The sequence below is a fragment of the Scyliorhinus canicula genome, chromosome 18, assembly GCF_902713615.1.
Source record: "Scyliorhinus canicula chromosome 18, sScyCan1.1, whole genome shotgun sequence".
In the NCBI taxonomy this organism is placed as follows: Eukaryota; Metazoa; Chordata; class Chondrichthyes; order Carcharhiniformes; family Scyliorhinidae; genus Scyliorhinus; species Scyliorhinus canicula.
The window spans coordinates 129715990-129735983 of NC_052163.1; the positions used below are offsets into that span (position 1 = coordinate 129715990).

Sequence of the window (19994 nt, forward strand, 5' to 3'; positions counted from 1 at the left end):
TAACTGCCCCTCAAGGGCAGTTGGGGATGGGAAATAGATGGGAAATAAAGTAACCTCTTGCCCAAAATAGGCAGGTATAAAGAGTTATGGTGATCGGGCGGGAAAATGGAGCTGAGTCCACAAAATATCAGCCATGAAGGCTCGAAGGGCCAGAATGGCTCATGTGCTTGAAAATTGTATCCTTCCCCTGAGTTTCCTTCCCCTGATTCCTGGAGTTCAACTGCTGGCCACTGGTATTTCAGATGAGAAATGGTTGACAATTTCCACCTGGTTTCCTAATGCTCGCTGTCTCGATCTCGCTCGCTCTCTCACTCTTCACCCACTGCTCTGTAGACTTCAGGACATTTAAAGCTTTGTGTGGCATCACCTAATCACACCATGGTTTATTGGTGCCCATCTTCTCCGTGTTCTTCGGTCTTACTGTTTGAACTGCAAATCTTTGGTTCTTATTTTTGTGTTGCAGTACAAAAGCTTGGAATTTGAGCAGTTTTCACCTGATCTGAATTTCATTGTCCAGAGCTAACATATTAGCTAACCATAATCATGCACGTTGCAATATCTGTTGTAGCCTGATTTTTTTATAAGGCACTTTAACGTTTCATCTTTCTCACTGGCTTATACAGTTTGTAACTTTGGATAATTTTGTTTACCTTGGGGGTAAAGTGACAGTCATTTTACCAGGATGACTGCTTCTTGTACATTTAACAAACGCATTCTGGTTGAGTACTTTTTTTAATGACTTATTTAGGGAAGCAAATTCCTATTATACATCGCTTATATTGAAAATTAATTTAACTGAGTTTACTTTTGATGTTCTAACCCTCCAGTATAGTGAACTGCAAATCCTATGCTTTAAAACATGGTTCCATAGTTTAAAAACAGATTCTCAAATCTTCAAATCTAAACATATTCTAACTTAAAAATAGACAATTGAATTTCATTTAAAAAAAAAACAGATTTCCAAGTAAGGGCAACTTTGAGTGGCCAAGCCACCTACCAAGCATATGTTTTTGGTTGTGGGGGTGAGACCCACACAGACACTGGGAGGATGTGCTAACTCCACACGGACAGTGACCCGGGGCAGGGATCGAACCCGGGTCCTCAGCGCCGTGAGGCAGCAGTGCTAACCACTGCCCCACCATGCCGACCCTGGCTATTGAATTTCATGGCTGGGAATTCAACACTAAGGAATAATGGACTGAATTCTGCTACATGTGAACAAACAGAACTGAAGGAATGAGTCCACACTTGTAAATATTAATTTTCAGTGCCACAGAAGTTGCTGATTAGTAATTAAGAATTATCAGGCATTAAAATGACATGTAAACTGAAATGGATAAGTGCTACCGTTTTGTGGTATGGTTTCTACCTGTGTACAAAACATCACTTCTTTCAGTACTTTAGAAAGGCGTGTCAATTGGCGAGATGCTATTTCCAAGCAGCTTATGGAGGCCAGTGTACCTCGCACAGCAACCTTGGGATATTCGCATTTAACTGCTTTCAAAGTGGCTGTTTGATTTGCGCAAAACGCTGAACAGCACAAGCTCGCTGTTATTTTCCCAGCAAAATACATCCCCATATGGATCAAATGGATTATGAAGAAACTTTCAAATGCAGAAGCTTTATAAACTGCATTCAACAAATGTCTGTGGATGAGTACGTGGAATACTTTTGTTTATTTTATATTTGGTGGATTAGTGTTTTTTTCAGTTTTAAATTACCATTTTCTTCACTGTTTGTACTACTGTTTGTCAGTTCTGGTGCCTTAGTTCAGGCAAGCAATGCTTACCACTGCCACTGTACCGCCCCTTCGGGGTGTTCTCCTTCCTGCTATATTTGGAGTTCCAGATTTATTTCTTTTCACTGCTGATTATTTCTCAAGTAAGAAATTTATTTGTGCAAACTTAAGGAGCCAGAGAGAGATCCTCAGGAAGTCTGCAAGGCCATAAAACTGTCTGCCTGTCTGAGGCTGGATTGTAACTCATTCAGTGAACAATGTCATGAAAATTCGAAGCGTCATGTGCAATTACATTGAATGTGCAGCACAGAAGCAGGCCACTTTGTCTTGCTTTCTATTCATGCTTCACACACAGCTCCTCTTACCCCTCTATTAAAGCACAACTTTTTATTTATTTTCCCTCTTTATATGTTTATCTAGCTTCCTCTTAAATACATCTGTGCTGTTTGCCTCAGCTGCTCCATATAATAGTTTCACATTCTCCACTCTCTCCTGCATTCCTTGTGGATTTGTTACTGACCAACATCCCTAGATCTAGCCTGCCATACCCTCTCAAAATTTTGACGGCTTCTATCAGGTCACACCTCAGCACTTCTGTGCTTCGAGAGAAAAGAACCCCAGCTTGTTCAGTCTTTCCTGAAGTCCTGATATTTTAAAATTGTTTTTTGCACTTTTTCCAGTTTTTCTATTTACTTTTCACAACATGGAGACCAGAACGGTCTGGGCTAACTAAGGTTGTCCAAGTTGAACTTTTAAAAATAAATTTAGAGTACCCAATTTTTTTTTTTCCCAATTAAGGGGCAATTTAGCATGGCCAATCCACCTAGCCTGCACATCTTTTTGGGATGGGGGAGGTGAGACCCACACAAACATAGGGGGAATATACAAATTCCACACAGTGACCTAGGCCCAGGATTGAACCCGGGTCCTCGGCATTGTGAGGCAGCAGTGAGCTAACCACTGCGCCACCGTGCTGCCCATTCTCCAAGTTAAACATAATGTCTTTGCTTTGCCATTATAATGCTTTTGAACTAAGCCCCAGGGGTTTTTCTGGCTTTACCAGTTTGGTTTGCTACTTTTCAGGATTTTGTGTCATGATTTTGAGTAGCTCCGATCCTTTCCCCTCTACCTTTACTTCGACTCATTTATCAAGGAGTAAGTGTCCTCTTTATTCTTCCTACCAAAATACACCAACTCGGTTATCAATATGGAAATATTCTACACTTCCTAGTGGCTTGAGCCAAATTCCAAAAGTTCCCAAATCAATTGGTAATCTTGGTCCCAGAGGAGGATGACTAGCATGTGAAGTGGCTCGTAGAACATAGTGTTCTGAAATTGGGACCGGTCATGGTGTTTGGACAAAGGAATGGAAGTGTTACCTTGTAATTAGACTTTGGTCTGATTGACTGTGACATGGGATGACAACATTGGCAAACTATTCTATACAGTACTATGGCACTTGTATTTTTAGGCTTCGCTGCCTCGGCCAGTATTTGTTGCCCATCCCTAATTGCCCTTGAGAAGGTGCTGGTGAAATGCCTTCTTGAATGTCTGCAGTCCATGTGTAGGTACACCCACAGTGCTGTTAGGGAGGGAGTTCCAGGATTTTGACCCAGCGACAGTGAAGGAACGGCAATATATTTCCAAGTCAGGGCGGTGAGTGACTCGGAGGGGAATTCCAGTGGTGGTTTTCCCAGGTATCTGCTGCTCTTGTCCTTCTAGATCGGTAGTGATCATGGGATGCTGCCTTAGGAGCCTCGGTGAGTTCCTGCAGTGCATCTTGTAGATGGTACACATGGCTGCTACTGTGTTGGAGGGAGTGAATATTTATGGATGGGGTGCCAAGCAAGTGGGCTGCTTTGTCTTGAAAGGTGTCGAGCTCCTTCAATGTTGTTGGAGCGGCATTTATCCAGGGAAGTGGGGAGTATTCCCTCACACTCCTGACTTATGTCTTGTAGATGGTGGGCAGGCTTTGGGGTGTCGGAGGGGAGTTACTCGCCATAGGATTCCTAGCCTCTGACCTGCTCTTGTAGCCACAGTATTTATATGGCTGGTCCAGTTCATTTTCTGGTCACTGGTAACCCCCCCCCAAAGGATATCTGAGTGGAGTTTCACATTCTCTCGCTCGCTCTCCCTCTCTCACTCTCATTCTCACTCTCTCTCTCCCCTCCCCTAGTCTGCTCTGCTTTCCTCCCACAGTTCAAAGTTAAATGGATTGTCTAAATTGCCCCTTAGTATCCAAAGTTAGGGTAGATTACCGAGGAAAAATGTGGGGGCTTGGGCCTAAGTAGGGTGCTATTTCAGGGGATCGATGCAGACTCAATGGGCTGAATGGCCTGGATTGAATTGGATTTGTTTATTGCCACGTGTATCGGGGTACAGTGAAAAGTATTGTTTTGCGTACAGTTCAGACAGATCATTCCATACATGAAAAAAAAACATAGGACAAATATAAATACACAATGTAAATACAATAGACACAGGTATGGGGTGAAGCATACAGGAGTGTGGTACTACTCAGTAGAGAAGATGTGTGAAAAGATCAGATCAGTCCATAAGAGTACCGTTAAGGAGTCTGGTAACAGCGGGGAAGAAACTGTTTTTGAATCTGTTTGTGCGTGTTCTCAGACTTTTGTATCTCCTGCCCCGATGGAAAAAGTTGGAAGAGTGAATAAACCGGGTGGGAGGGATCCTTGATTATGCGGAACGCTTTCCCCAGGCAGCGGGAGGTGTAGATGGACTCAATGGATGAAGGTGGGTTCACGTGAATGACTGGACTGTGTTCACGACTCTCTGAAGTTTCTTACGGTCTTTGGCTGAGCAGTTGCCATACCAGGCTGTTATGCAGCCAGATAGGATGCTTTCGATGGTGCATCTGTAAAAGTTGGTAAAGAGTCAATGTGGACATGCCAAATTCCCTTGGTTTCCTGAGAAAGTATAGGTGCTATTGTGTTTTCTTGGTCGTAGCGTCGACGAGGATGGACTAGGACAGATTGTTGGTGATGTGCACACCTAGGAATTGGAAGCTGTCGACCATCTCCACCTCCGCCCTGTAGATGCTGACAGGCGTGTGTACAATACTTTACTTCCTGAAGTCAATGACCAGCTCTTTCGTTTTGCTGACATTGAGGGAGAGATTAATGTTGTTACTCTACTCCACTAGATTCTCTATCTCCCTCCTGTATTGTGACTCATCGTTGTTTGAGATCCGGCCCATTACGGTCGTGTCAGCTGCAAACTTGTAGATGGAGTTGGAGCCAAATTTTGCCTCACAGTCGTGTATGTGTATAGGGAGAATTGTAGGGGGCTAAGTACACAGCCCTGCGGGGCCCTGGTATTGAGGACTATTGTGGAGGAGGTGTTGTTGTTTATCCTTACTGATTGTGGTCTGTGGGTCATGAAGTCGAGGATCCAGTTGCAGAGTGAGGAGGAAAGTCCTAGGTTTTGGAGCTTTGATACGAGCTTGGCTGGGATTATGGTGTTGAAGGCAGAGCTGTAGTCAATGAGTAGGAGTCTGATGTGGGAGTCCTTGTTTATAAAAAATATTTTTATTAAGGCATTTATAATGTTAACAATTTTCAACAAAAAAAACCAAAGTGAACAACCCCTCTCCAACCAGCAACATACGCAATTCCCCAATACCAATTTCCCACTAACCATGTTGGAGTCCTTGTTGGTGAGATGCTCCAGGGATGAGTGTATGGCCAAGGGGATGGTGCGTGCTGTGGACCGGTTGTGGCAGTATGCGAATTGCAGTGGATCTAAGCATTCTGAGAGTATGGAATTGATGTGCCTCATGACCAACCTCTCGAAGCACTTCATAATGATAGATGTCAAGACCACCGGACGATAGTTCATGTGGCACGTTGCCTGATTCTTTTTTGGCACCGGTATGATGGTGGTCTTCTTGAAGCAGGTGGGGACCTCGGAACGAACAAGGGAGAGGTTGAAGATGGCTGCCAGCTGGTCCGCGTGGGATCTGAGTGCACGACCAGGTCTGATATTGTCTCTTGAAATCCCTGATGAATTTGCAGAGGTTGTACCTGGATTTCTTGTATAGGTCAGGGTCACCTGTCTTGAACGTCTCAGACCTGGCCTTCAGTAGGGAGTCAATCTCCCAATTAAGGCCATGGTTTTCAGTTGGGGAACATACGTACTACCTTCTTTGGCATGCAGTCTTCTACACATTTGCTGATGAAGTCAATGACGGTGGTGGAATCGTTTAGGTTGGTTGCTAAGTTCTTAAATATAGACCAGTCCACTGAATCACAAGCAGTCACGTAGGAGCTCTTCTGTTGCCTTGGACTAGCACTGTACGACTTTCTTGACCGGATTCTCCCGCTTAAATTCCTGCTTGTATGCCGGGCAAAGGAGGACCATTTTGTGGTCTGATTTACTGAAGTGCAGTCGGGGGATGGATCGGCTAGGCCCCCTTGATTTTTGTGTATTAGTGGATGAGAGTTTTGCAGTTGTCTACACTGTAGGGAGTCTATGAGGATGTTGATTGTGGGGGATTCAGTGATGGCAATGCCATTGAATGTCATGGGGTGATGGTTTGATTCTCTTATTGGAGATGGTCATTGCTTGCCACTTGTGTAGCGTGAATGTTGCTTGCCACTTGCCAGCCCAAGCCTGGATATTTTTAAAGTCTTGCTGCATTTGCACATGGACTGCTTCAGTGTCTGAGGAGTCGTGAATGGCTCTGAACACTGTGCAATCATCAATAAACATCCCCACATCAGACCATATGTTGGAAGAAAGGTCATTGATGAAGCAGCTGAAGATGACACTACCTTGACGAACTCCTGCAGTGATGTCCCAGGATAGCACTGGGCAGCACGATGGCATAGTAGTTAGCACTGCTGTCTCAAAGCTCCAAGGCCCCAGGTTCAATTCCGGCCTTGGGTGACTGTCTGCGAAGTCTGCAATGTTCCCCATCTCTGCGTGGGTTTTCTTCGGGAGCTCTGGTTTCCTCCCACAGTCCAAAGATATGCAGGTTAGGTGGATGAGCCATGCTCAATTGCTCCTAAATTGTCCAAAAGGTTGGGTGGGGTTGCGGGGTTAGGGTGGTGGCTTAAGTCGGGTGCACTTTCCAAGGGCCGGTGCAGACTCGATGGACCAAATGGCCGTTTGCATATTCTATGACCGAGATGACTGACCTCCAACAACCACAGCCATCTTACTTTGTGCTGGGTATGACTAACCACTGGAGATTTTCCCCCCGATTCCCATTGGCTCCAGTTTTGTGAGGGCTCCTTGATGCCATACTCTATCAAATACTGCCTTGATGTCAAAGGCAATCACACTTGCCTCACCTCTGGAGTTCAGTTCTTTTGTCCATGTTTGAATCAAGGCTGCAATACGGTCAGGAGCTGTGTGACTCTGGCAGAACCCAAACTGAGCGTCCTTGAGCAGATTATTGCTGAGTATCGCTTGATAACATTGTTGATGATCCCTTCCATCTCTACTGATGATTAGGCGTAGACTGATGGGGCAGAAATTGGCTAGGTTGGATTTGTCCTTTTTGTGTACAGGACACACCTGGGCAATTTACCACAGCCGGGTAGATATCAAAGTTGTAGCTGTACTAGAACAGCATGGGTCGGGGTGCAGCAAGTTCTGGAGCACAAGTCTTCAGTACTATTGCCAGAGTATTGTCAGGACCCATTGTCAGTGCCTTCAGCCATTTATTGATATCACATGGAGTGAATTGAATTAGCTGAAGAAAGGTAGATAGAGAAATACAGCACAGAACAGGCCCTTCGGCCCACGATGTTGTGCCGAACATTTGTCCTAGGTTAATCATAGAATTTTGGACACTAATGGCAATTTATCATGGCCAATCCACCCAACCTGCACATCTTTAGACTGTGGGAGGAAACCAGAGTACCCGGAGGAAACCCACGCAGTCACGGGGAGGATGTGCAGACTCCGCACAGACAGTGACCCAATCGAACCTGGGACCCTGGAGCTGTGAAGCAATTGTGCTATCCACAATGCTACCGTGCTGCCCTGAAGAAGAAATTAATCTACACTCCATTATTCTACCCTAATCCATGTACCTATCCAATAGCCGCTTGAAGGTCCCTAACGTTTCCGACTCAACTACTACCACAGGCAGTGCATTCCATGCCCCCACTATTCTCTGGGTAAAGAACCTACCTCTGACATCCCCCCTATATCTTCCACCATTTACCTTAAATTTATGTCCCCTTGTAATGGTGTGTTCCACCCGGGGAAAAAGTCTCTGACTGTCTACTCTATCTATTCCCCTGATCATCTTAAAAACCTCTATCAAGTCGCCCCCTCATCCTTCTCCGTTCTAATGAGAAAAGGCCTAGCACCCTCAACCTTTCCTTGTAAGACCTACTCTCCATTCCAGGCAACATCCTGGTAAATATCCTTTGCACCTTTTCCAAAGCTTCCACATCCTTCCTAAAATGAGGTGACCAGAACTGCACACACTACTCCAAATGTGGCCTGACCAAGGTTTTGTACAGCTGCATCATCACCTCACGGCTCTTAAATTCAATCCCTCTGCTAATGAACACTACACACCATAGGCCTTCTTCACAGCTCTATCCACTTGAGTGGCAACTTTCAAAGATCTATGAACATAGACCCCAAGATCTCTCTGCTCCTCCACATTGCCAAGAACCCTACCGTTAACCCTGTATTCCGTATTCATATTTGTCCTTCCAGAATGGACAACCTCACACTTGTCAGTGTTAAACTCCATCTGCCACTTCTCAGCCCAGCTCTGCATCCTATCTATGTCTCTTTGCATCCGACAACAGCCCTCCTCACTATCCACAACTCCACCAATCTTCGTATCATCTGCAAATTTACTGACCAACCCTTCAACTCCCTCATCCAAGTCGTTAATGAAAATCACAAACAGCAGAGGACCCAGAACTGATCCCTGCGGTACGCCACTGATAACTGGGCTCCAGGCTGAATATTTGCCATCCACCACCACTCTCTGTCTTCTATTGGTTAGTCAGTTTGTTATCCAACTGGCCACATTTCCCACTATCCCATGCCTCCTTACTTTCTGCACAAGCCTACAATGGGGAACCTTATCAAATGCCTTACTAAAATCCATGTACACTACATCCACTGCTTTACCTTCATCCACATGCTTGGTCACCTCCTCAAAGAAATCAATAAGACTTGTAAGGCAAGACCTACCCCTCACAAATCCGTGCTGACTATCCCTAATCAAGCAGTGTCTTTCCAGATGCTCAGAAATCCTATCCCTCAGTACTCTTTCCATTACTTTGCCTACCACCGAAGTAAGACTAACTGGCCTGTAATTCCCAGGGTTATCCCTATTCCCTTTTTTGAACAGGGGCACGACATTCGCCACTCTCCAATCCTCTGGTATCACCCCTGTTGACAGCGAGGACGAAAAGATCATTGCCAACGGCTCTGCAATTTAATTTCTTGCTTCCCATAGAATCCTTGGATATATCCCGTCAGACCCGGGAGACTTGTCTATCCTCAAGTTTTTCAAAACGCCCAACACATCTTCCTTCCTAACAAGTATCTCCTCGAGCTTTCCAGTCTGTTTCACACTGTCCTCTCCAACAATATGGCCCCTCTCATTTGTAAATACTGAAGAAAAATACTTGTTCAAGACCTCTCCTATCTCTTCAGACTCGATACACAATCTCCCGCTACTGTCCTTGATCGGACCTACCCTCGCTCTTGTCATTCTCATATTTCTCACATGGGGTTTTCCTTGATCCTACCCGCCAAAGATTTTGCAACTGGAATCTCATCCTGGGGACCTCTGGAGGAGGCCCACTCGGCATTTCTGGCTGAAGATTATTGTGGATTTTCAGCCTTTTGCACTGATGTGCTGGGCTCCTCCATCATTGAACATGGGAATATTTGTGGAGCCTCCTCCTCCAGTGAGTTGTTTAATTGTCTACCACAGTTCACAACTGGTTTGGCAGGACTGCAGAGCTTAGATCTGATCTGTTGGTTGTCGGACCGTTTAGCTCTCTCTATCATTTCCTGCTTACGCTGTTTGGCATGCAAGTAGTCCTGTGTTGTAGCTTCACCAGGTTGACACCTCATTTTCAGGTATGTCTGGTGTTGTTCCTTGCATGCCCTCCTGTACTCTTCATTGAACTAGGGTTGATCCCCTAGCTTGGTGATGAGGGTCGAGTGGGGGCTACGCCAGACCATGGGGTTAGTTGTGGCTGAGTATAATTCTGCTGCGGATGATGGCCCACAGTGCCTCATGGGTGCTCAGTCTTGAGTTGCCAAGTCTGCATCTATCCCACTTAGCATGGTGGAGGGTGTCCTCAATGTGAAGATGGAACTTTGTCTCCACCAGGACTGCAGTGGTTACTCCTAACAATTGTCATGGATAGATGCATCTGCGGCAAAGTTGATGAGGTTTAGTATGTTTTCATTTCTTGTTGGTTCCCTCACCACCTGTTGCAGACCTGCTATGTCCCAAGGACTCTGTCAGCTTGGTCAGTAGTGGCGCTACTAAGCCACTCTTGGTGATGGACTTGAAGTCCCCCACCCAGAGCATATTCTGAGCCCTTGCCACCCTCCGTGTTTCCTCCAAGTGGTGTTCAACGTGGAGGAGCACTGTTTCATTAGCTGAGGGGGGAACGTTACGTGATAATCAGCAGGTTTCCTTGTCCACATTTCAACTGAAACCACGAGACATCATGGGATCAGGAGTTGATGTTGGATCATAGAATCTCTACAGTGCAGAAGGAGGCCATTCAGCCCATCTAGTCTGCACCGACCCTCTTTCAGAGTACTCCACCCAAGCTCACTCGCCCGCCCTATCCCAATAGCTCCTTATACTACCCTACGTATATTGTTTGGACACTAAGGGGCAATTGATCATTGCAAATCCACCTAATCTGCGCATCTTTGGACTGTGGAAGGAAACCGGAGTACCCGGAGGAAACCCACGCTGACATGGGGAGAATGTGCAGACTCCACACAGACAGTGACCTAAGCCCGGATTTGAACACAGGTCCCTGGCGCTGTGAGGCATCAGCGCTAACCACTGTGTTCCCGGGGGTTGCCCTGGGAGGACTGCCAGGGCAACTTCCTCCCGACTGTATTCCACTGCCTCCGCCTCTGCTGGGTCTGTCCTGCCGATGGGCCAGGACATACCCAGGGATGGTGGTGTCTGGGGCATTATCTGTAAGTTATGATTCCATGAGTATGACTGTCAGGCTGTTGCACGAGTCGTCTCCCAATTGTGGCACAAATCCGCAGGTGTTAGTAAGGGGGACTGAGCAGGGTCAACAGGGCAGGGTTTGCCATTGTCGTTTCGAGTGCCTAGGTCAATGCTGGGTGGTCATTTTATTCTGAGTGCCAAATGAATGCTTCATGAAAATAAAGTGTCGGTCAATAATGTACATTTTGTTGATATTGGACTCTTCAGGGGCAGCACGGTGGCCTAGTGGTTAGCACAACTGCCTCATGGTGCTGAGGTCCCAGGTTCGATCCCGGCTCTGGGTCACTGTCCGTGCGGAGTTTGCACGTTCTCCCCGTGTCTGCGTGGGTTTCGCCCCCACAACCCAAAAATGTGCAGAGTAGGTGGATTGGCCACGCTAAATTGCCCCTTAATTGGAAAAATAATTGGCTAATCTAAATTTTAAAAAAAATTAAAAAAAAAAAGATATTGGACTCTTTCAGAAATTCTAAAAATTCACAAAGTATAATAAAAACAAAGTTTGCTGAAGTGAGTTCAAAATGATTTTTTCTCCTCTTTTTGACCTTCCTGTTTGGATGTCTGGAGTATGGTTTTCATGTGTAGCGATAGTCTTCTGGCATCTCCATCCAAGAGGCTATTTGAGAGATTTGGTACATTATTTTTTTTATTTTATAAATTTAGAGTACCTAATTATTTTTTCCCAATTAAGGGACAATTTAGCGTGGCCAATCCATCTACCCTGCACATTTTTGGGTTGTGGGGGCTAAACCTACACAAACACGGGGAGAACGTACAAACTCCACACAGACAGTGACCCAGAGCCGGGATCGAACCTGGGACCTCGGTGCCGTGAGACAGCAGTGCTACCACTGCGCCACCGTGCTGCCCTTGGCACATTATTTGAACATGAGACATAACCAGGTGGTAAACACTGTCCTCTTCCAACAGCAACACTTTCATACCATCTTCGAGAACTGGGCAGTGATAAGGAGTGGAAATCTTGAGCTGATTTCTCCGCTCTTTGCTCCTGAGGCAAGTTGCAATAGCATCACTGCCATTCTAGCCGAGATTGCTTCATTATTTCAAAGATCCAATTTGTGTAAAGAACTCCAATGTTTTAGCAACATGATATAATATCAAAGAAATGCAAGCACTGAATATCCATAGATTAAACTCAACTTTAGTTTAAAAGTCGTTGTAGGTAATCATTCTCAATTTGAACTGTGAAGAGGTCAACATAATTTCAGTGATGAGAAAAATAATATAATTGCCAATCACTTAAAAATGTTTTTGACAATTGTTTGGTCTGAGTGGTCATTTTGGGTCAAAGAAACAGGTACTTTCTTTAAGCAATATGCTCTCTCTGTCTGCCACTTCCTGCTAGTGTATTCTGTTTCTGATATTAGAACATAGAACAGTACAGGCCCTTCGGCCCCTGATGTTGTGCCAACCATTTATCCTAATCTAAGATCAACCTAACATACACCCCTTCAATTTACTGCTGCCCATGTGCCTGTTCAAGAATCGCTTAAGTGTCCCTAATGGCTCTGATTCCACCACCTCTGCTGGCAGTGCATTCCACGCACCCACCACTCTCTGTGTAAAGAACCTACCTCTGACACCTCCCCTATACCTTCCTCCAATCACCTTAAATTTATGTTCCCTCATGGCAGCCATTTGTGCCCTGGGGAAAAGTCTCTGGCTATCCACTCTATCCATGCATCTCATCACCTTGTACACCTCTATCAAGTCACCTCTCTGCCTTCTTCGCTCCAGCGAGAAAAGCCTTGGCTCCCTCAACCTTTCCTCATAAGACATGCCCTCCAGTCCAGGCAGCATCCTGGTAAATCTCACCTTCTCCAAAGCATCCACATCCTTCCTATAATGAGGCAACCAGAACTTGACACAATATTTCAAGTGTGGCCTAACCAGGGTTTTATAAAGCTGCAGCAAAGCCTCGCGGCTCTTAAACTCAATCCTCTTGTTAATGAAAGCCAACACACCATACGCCTTCTTAACAACCCCATCAACCTGGGTGGCAACTGTGAGGGATCTATGGACGTGGACCCCAAGATCCCTCTGTTCCTCCACAGTTCCAAGAATCCTGCCTTTAACCCTGTATTCAGCATTCAAATTCGACCTTCCAAAATGAATCACATTACATTTATCAAGGCTAAACTCCATCTGCCACTTCTCAGCCCAGCTCTGCATCCTGTCAATGTCTTGCTGTAACCTGCAACAGCCCTCGACACTATCTACAACTCCACCCACCTTCTGGGCATTGGCAAACTTACTAACCCACCCTTCCACTTCCTCACCCAAGTCATTTATAAAAACCACAAAGAGCAGAGGTCCCAGAACAGATCTCTGCGAGACACCATTGGTCATCGACCTCCAGGTGGAATACTTTCCATCCACTACCACTCGCTGTCTTCTTTCGGCCAGCCAATTTTGTATCCAGACAGCCAAATTTCCCAGTATCCCATCCCCCTGACTTTCTGAATGAGCCTACCATGGGGAACCTTATCAAATGCCTTACTGAAATCCATACATACCAAAAAGGAGCTGGTTTAGCAGTGGGCTAAATAGCTGGTTTTGAAGCAGGCCAGCAGGGCGGTTCAATTCCCGTACCAGCCTCCCCGAACAGGTGCCGGAATGTGGCGACTAAGGGCTTTTCAAGGTAACTTCATTTGAAGCCTACTTGTGACAATAAGCGATTTTCATTTCATTTCATCCACTGCCCGACCTTCATCAATGTGTCTCGTCACATCCTCAAAGAATTCAATGAGGCTTGTGAGGCATGACCTGCCCCTCACGTGCTGACTGTCTTTAATCAAACTATGTTTTTCTAAATAATCATAAATCCTATCTCTCAATCCTTTCCAGTATTTTGCTCACCACAGACGGAAGACTGATGGGTCTGTAATTCCCAGGGATTTCCCTATTCCCTTTCCTGAACAGGGGAACAATATTTGCCTCCCTCCAATAATCCTGTACTACTCCAGTGGAGAGTGACGATGCAGAGATCATTGGCAACAGCGCAGCGATCTCCACCCTCGCTTCCCGTAGTAACCTTGGGTATTTCCCGTCTGGCCTCGGGGACTTAGCTATCCTGATGCTTTTCAAAATTTCCAGCTCATCCTCCTCCTTAATATCAACCTGTTCGAACCTTATTAGCCTGCTTCACGCTGTTCTCACGAGCAACAAGGCCCCTCTCTCTAGTGAATACTGAAGCAAAATATTCATTTAGGGCCTCCCCTACCTCCTCAGACTCTAGGCTCAAGTTCCCTCCACTATCCCTGACTCTCACTCTGATCATCCTCTTACTTCTCACATAAGTGTAGAACGCTTTGGCCTATTGTCTAATCAGCGACCCTTTTGTCGTATTTGTTGCCTTTGGGGGCCAGGTAAAAATCAGATTGTGATTTTACTGCATTAGTTTCTCCCTGTTTTAAATATTTTCTTCTCCATTATACATAGAATCTTTGTTTAGTTCCCATTTACTACTAAAGTCATATCTTTAAATTTATCAAGTAGGATTACTGGACTTATCAGCATTGGAAACTGGTCTGGGATCATTTGGTGGAGACCCAGGGTCTGATAGTACTGGAATAGATTCTCAGAGAGTCATGTTTCTGTGAGATTGGTCCTTTGATTCCAAGAAAAGCAGGATTATTTTATGGGCCAGCTCTGTCGCCAAGTGGAAACAGGACTTTGTGATCGGGTGGGCATTGAGAAGGTGTTTCATGATACTGTACGGAGTATTTGGCAATTCTGAACTTGCGGAGCTCTGCAAGTGCATTACGTGGGCTTGTGAGTAATTGGGGGGGGGGGGGGGGGCAAGAGCCTCAGATGGAATGGGGGGGAGGGTAGGTTTCTTGGCAGGATCTGAGGAGACTCTGGAATATTGAGGGGGACCAGATTCTGATAGCACTGGTGATCTGGAACCTTGAGGCGCTGGGCAAAATAGACTTGTGCAAGAGTGGGTTTTAAACTGCTGAACCACTGTTCCACAAAAGCTCCATTAGATCATCTCTGCAGATTTGTCCACTGTCTTTTCTGTGCCCTTGGGCACCCTTGCATCACGAACCAGTTCCTGTCTTTAAAGCATTGATTTATCTGCATCTTGCAATGAACAGATAGGAAAATAGTTTTGTTGGGGATGCTTCATTTCCTGGCATACCAGAATTCCGTACATCTTTGGTGAATTTGACAGCTATACAGTTGTTAGTAAATGTAGCATTTTCTTAAACAATTAACATTTTTTGTTTATGCGGTCACAAGGTTAACACATTTCCTGAGCCTCAAAAATGATTGAAAATAGAGGTTTTACCCAAATATGAGGCTGAAAGAGATGATTGACTTAAAAAATATTCAGTGTTTTCAACAAACAAGCCCACATCAGAGCATTTGCTGCTTACACATGCTACTGTTTGCAGATGTTCTTTTGTGTGTCATTTAGAACTGAAGAGCGCAGCAGTTAATTCACTTAAAGTGAATCACTTGCCTGAAATAAACATTTTGAGAATTCAATGTCCAATTTCTTTGAAATTCCACACAGCATGAAGGGACAGACTTGTCAACTCCGGTTGATGCGCAAATTGCACGCTGGGAGATTGCTCTAACCACAAATGTGCTAAAAGTCTCAACTGCTGCAATACAGCGCAGCAGGAGGCCATTTGGCCCACTGTGCTTGTACTGACTCTTTTGAAAGAGCTGACCAATTAGTCTCAATTCTCTTCCCCATTATTGCGCTCCCAGACCAGACCTAACAGTTGCTATGATACCAGACAGAAACCCCAATATTTAATTTAATTTGTAAGACTGCAAGGAAAGGATACTTCGCTCCGGGGATGATTTCACGAAATAAATTGGGATATAGTGGGCGGGATTCTCCCCTACCCGGCGTGACGGGGGTCCTGGCGTAGCGGAGTGGCGCCAACCACTCCGGGGTCGGGCCTCCCCAAAGGTGGGGAATTCTCCGCACCTTTGGGGGCTAGCCCCGCGCCGGAGCGGTTGGCACCAGAAGACCGGCGCAAAAAACCGGCGCCCCCGGCAGCGGGGCTGGCCGAAAGGCTTTCGCCGGTCGGCGCATGCACGATGTGGGTTTCTCTTCCGCTTCCGCCATGTGTGGCGGCCGCGGAAGAAAATAGTGCAGCCAGGGCACTGGCCCGGAGTCTGAGCGGGGGGCCCCGATCGCGGGCCTGGCCACCGTGGGGGCACCCCCCGGGGTCCGATCGCCCCCCGCCCCCCTGGGGACCTGCTCGCGCCGCTGATCCCGCCGTTACCAGAGGTGGTTCAAACCTCGGCGGCGGGAGAGGCCTCCCAGCGGCGGGACTTCGGCCCATCGCGGGCCAGAGAATCAACGCAGGGGCCTCGCCGATCGGAGTGGCGAGATTCCTGCCGCCGCCACTTCCCGGGTGGCGGAGAATCTCTGCCATGGCGGGGGCCGGATTTTCGGCGGCTCCAGGCGATTAGGGTCGGAGAATTTCGCCCAGTATATCAAAATAACCTTGATTACTAGCACAGTACTAATTAACCATGAATATACAAATAGCTTTTAATTAAGAGTCAAACAAGGCATAATGATACAAGGAAACAATCCTAACTGCTATCTTTATCATCACTCAAACAAAAAAGAAAACCATCTCAGGTCACAATCCACTTTTAAATATGGTTAGGAGACTCAGGAATACTTGGTGTAAAGTGATGTCTTGGATAAACCACTTTGAGAAAGCAATATCCTTCAGGAACCCAGCTGCAAACGTATTGTTTAAACTGCCTATCCTGTTCACAGGCAAATCTTTAACTGACTATCTTGAGATTGGGGCAGCACGGTAGCACAGTGGCTAGCACAGTTGCTTCACTGCGCCAGGGTCCTGGGTTCGATTCCCGGCTTGGGTCACTGCCTGTGCGGTGTCTGCATGTTATCCCCGTGGGTTTCTTCCGGGTACTCCGGTTTCCTCCCACAGTCCAAAGATGTGCAGATTAGGTGGATTGGCCATGCTAAATTGCCCTTAGTGTCCAAAAAGGTTAAATTGGGTTACAGGGATAGGGTGGAGGCGTGGGATTAAGTAGGGTTCTCTTTCCAAGGCCCGGTGCAGACTCGATGGGCCGAATGGCCTCCTTCGGCACTGTAAATTCTATGATTCTAAGATCAGCTGCTTCTGGTCTGTCCCAGTCAAGAGCTGTTTGGCAAGAAACTGCTAGTCTGTCCACAGACAGAACTTTAACTGAACTGTATTGAGAGCTTGTCTTCTGTTCACATCCCAATCTAAAACTAAACTGAAACCTCAACATCTGACTGCTTCATCCCCTGGCCCCTCACATTAACTACCTCATCTCACTCAGCTGAACACACTGTCTCTAATTATCTATTCCCAGGGAACCCAATCACAAGCTCATTCACCCAAACTTTCACAATGCTTTAATTGCACCTCTTGCAGCCACAAAACCTGGCTGCCTTACAAACAGGATTTTTGAAAATACTGCTGCAGCAGTCATACACACACTAACCCAGGCTTTGAACTCTTAGTGCACCAAATATGTACAATACAATATACCTGAAATTTCTACATTCATCAGACCATAACTATTGCTTTCCTTTTTGCGGTGTATATCTTAAAACCTGGTCAAAGGTTTGTTTTTTGAAATGGGCTGAGGGCTTGGGTAAAAACTTTAATGCATTTATCAATGGACAAATTTGATAGATAAATTAAATTGTATTATTGTGAAATATTTTCCTTTTAATACTTAATTTTGGGAATTATACTGTCAGTTGTTAAAAGGAAAAATGGCACTTTTTTTGATTCATTTAAAACATTTAATCAATCAGGCCACTGACAACTGTGAAAGATGATGAGGCAAAATTGAATAAGAAAAAATTGATGCAAGAAAAGTTATGACAATTGAAATAAGGCTTGAAAATGGGTTAAAAAATTGTACCCGCCCGTCGTCTTATTATGGTAAATTAGGAAAATCGTATATTCTTTGAAAAAAAAGAAGGCTGGTTTTAAATAATTTGATTAAAAAGAAACATTGAATTTCTTTTGAAATTCCACGCAGCATGAGGGGACAAACTTGTCCGCTCCTGTTGATGCAGGGCTTTTCAAAATTAAAATAATTTGTGCCACATTGTGATGCATTTAGCGTTACATACCGAAATTGATCCTTAATGCAAATAAACACAAAGTATGGAACAATTCTATATTCAACATTTTTGGAATTGGTATTGCTCTGAACTAAATCTGTCAGTGAAAAAAAATTTCAGGATCGTAGTAATAGAATAATTTCAACATTAAAATAAAGATAATTACAGAAATAACCAAAATGGAGTTTTTTGTTGATGTGTTGCGATGAGTGAAACCAATTGCCAATTCTGTGATGAAACAATAACTTTGTTTGCCAACATAAATTATTAGCAATATCAAACTGGTTGTTCTTTATTCTCCCCTCCCCCACTCTTTAGGTCATGGTGTGCCAAGACTATTGCAGATAAGATCGAGTGTACCCTTTTATTCTTTGCCTCTGGTACTACACGCACTTTGGCCTTGTGCAGAATGCAGTTGGACAGTGCCTAATGCTTAAAATACATTGTGTCATGGACGGGCAGAATTACCAGCAGAACAATCACATTGACACTGCAATGTATGCTCGGCCAAATATCCAAGTCCCGTTTTTCTCTCCAGGAACTGAGGTAAGTGTTCATTGGTAAACATTTGGACAGATGCTGTAGGTAGTAGTGGGAGGGTGTGGACTTTCAGCTATCAAGGAAGACTGGTTAGGCTGAGGTTTTTCTTGAAGCCGCGAAGGCTGAGGGGGAACCTGGTTGAAGTGTTTAAAATGATGAAGGGCATAGATAGGGTGGATAGTAATGAACTTTACTCCTTAGCGGAGGGGGTCAGTAACTAGGAGGCATAGATTTAAGGTAATGAGCGGGAGGTTTATAGGAGATATGAGGATAACTGTTTTCACACAGTGGGTGGTGGGAATCTGGAACTCGCTGTCTGAAAGGGTGGTAGAAGCAGGAACCCTCACAGCATTGAACAAGTATTTAGATGAGCATTTGTAATGCCATAGCATACAAAGCTACAGGCCAAATGCTGGAAAATGGTATTAGAGTAAATAGGTTCTTGATGGCCAGGGGGGACACGATGGGCTGTTGGGCTCTATCAACGCTGTAAAAACTCTATGACCCAAGTTGGGCAGCGAGTCTCAATGTAATTTCTAATTGACGAATGTCCACTATATAAAATCATCCTATATTCTTATAATTATATTTAAGGGAATGATGGATAATGGAATTGCAAAAGTCATACTGGGGTGTTTATTTTATTTAGATGTTTATTAGGGCAAATAAAAATGAAGCAGGCATATTGGGTGTTCTGCTTTGATACTGGTTACAGAGAAGTGGAGGATAACAGACATTGATTCTCATCACTGCCATCCCTCACTTCACTGGCAGCCCCCTTTGTTCGCAAGATATAGGGGTTGCAAGCAAGGCCAATAATTGTTTACATAGAATTTCTAGCGCAGAAGGAGGCCATTTGGCCCATCGAGTCTGCACCGGCCCTTGGAAAGTGCACCCGACTTAAGGCCACACCTCTATCCCTGTCCATATCCCTGTAGCCCCATAACCCAGTAATCCCACCCAACCTTTTTGGACACTAAGGGCAATTTATCATGGCCAATCCTTAACCATCCTCAATTTTTTTGAGATGCTATTGGTGAGCTACCATTTTGAACTGCTGCAGTCAGTGCAGATTGTTGTTTTTTGGGGAGGTTTTGATGCAACTGAGTGGATTACGAGGAGATTTCAGAGGGTAATCAATCGCATTACTGGGTCTGGAGTCACAAATCGGCCGGCTTGGGTATGGACGACAGGTTTGCTTCCCTAACATGAGAGAACCAGATTCAGTCTAAAAACAATCCAGTACCTTCAATAAATATATCAGGAATATAAAGTAATTAGTTGAACCAAAATCCCTGAACTCATGGGATTTGAAGTCTTATTTTGGGATTATTAATCCAGTAACATAACCATTGTGCTGCTATACC

At 45.2% G+C, this 19994-nt stretch overlaps 1 protein-coding gene across 2 annotated transcripts in view; it reads left to right on the forward strand.

The window, feature by feature from the left end:
- LOC119953753 (protein strawberry notch homolog 2-like) overlaps positions 1–19994 on the forward strand; it is a 217847-nt gene that overhangs the window by 20172 nt on the left and 177681 nt on the right. For both annotated transcript variants that reach the window (XM_038778337.1, XM_038778338.1), the window contains exon 2: positions 18406–18633. In XM_038778337.1, the coding sequence (XP_038634265.1) occupies positions 18517–18633 (117 nt within the window). In that variant the 5' untranslated portion in view covers positions 18406–18516. The remainder of the gene's footprint in view (positions 1–18405; positions 18634–19994) is intronic.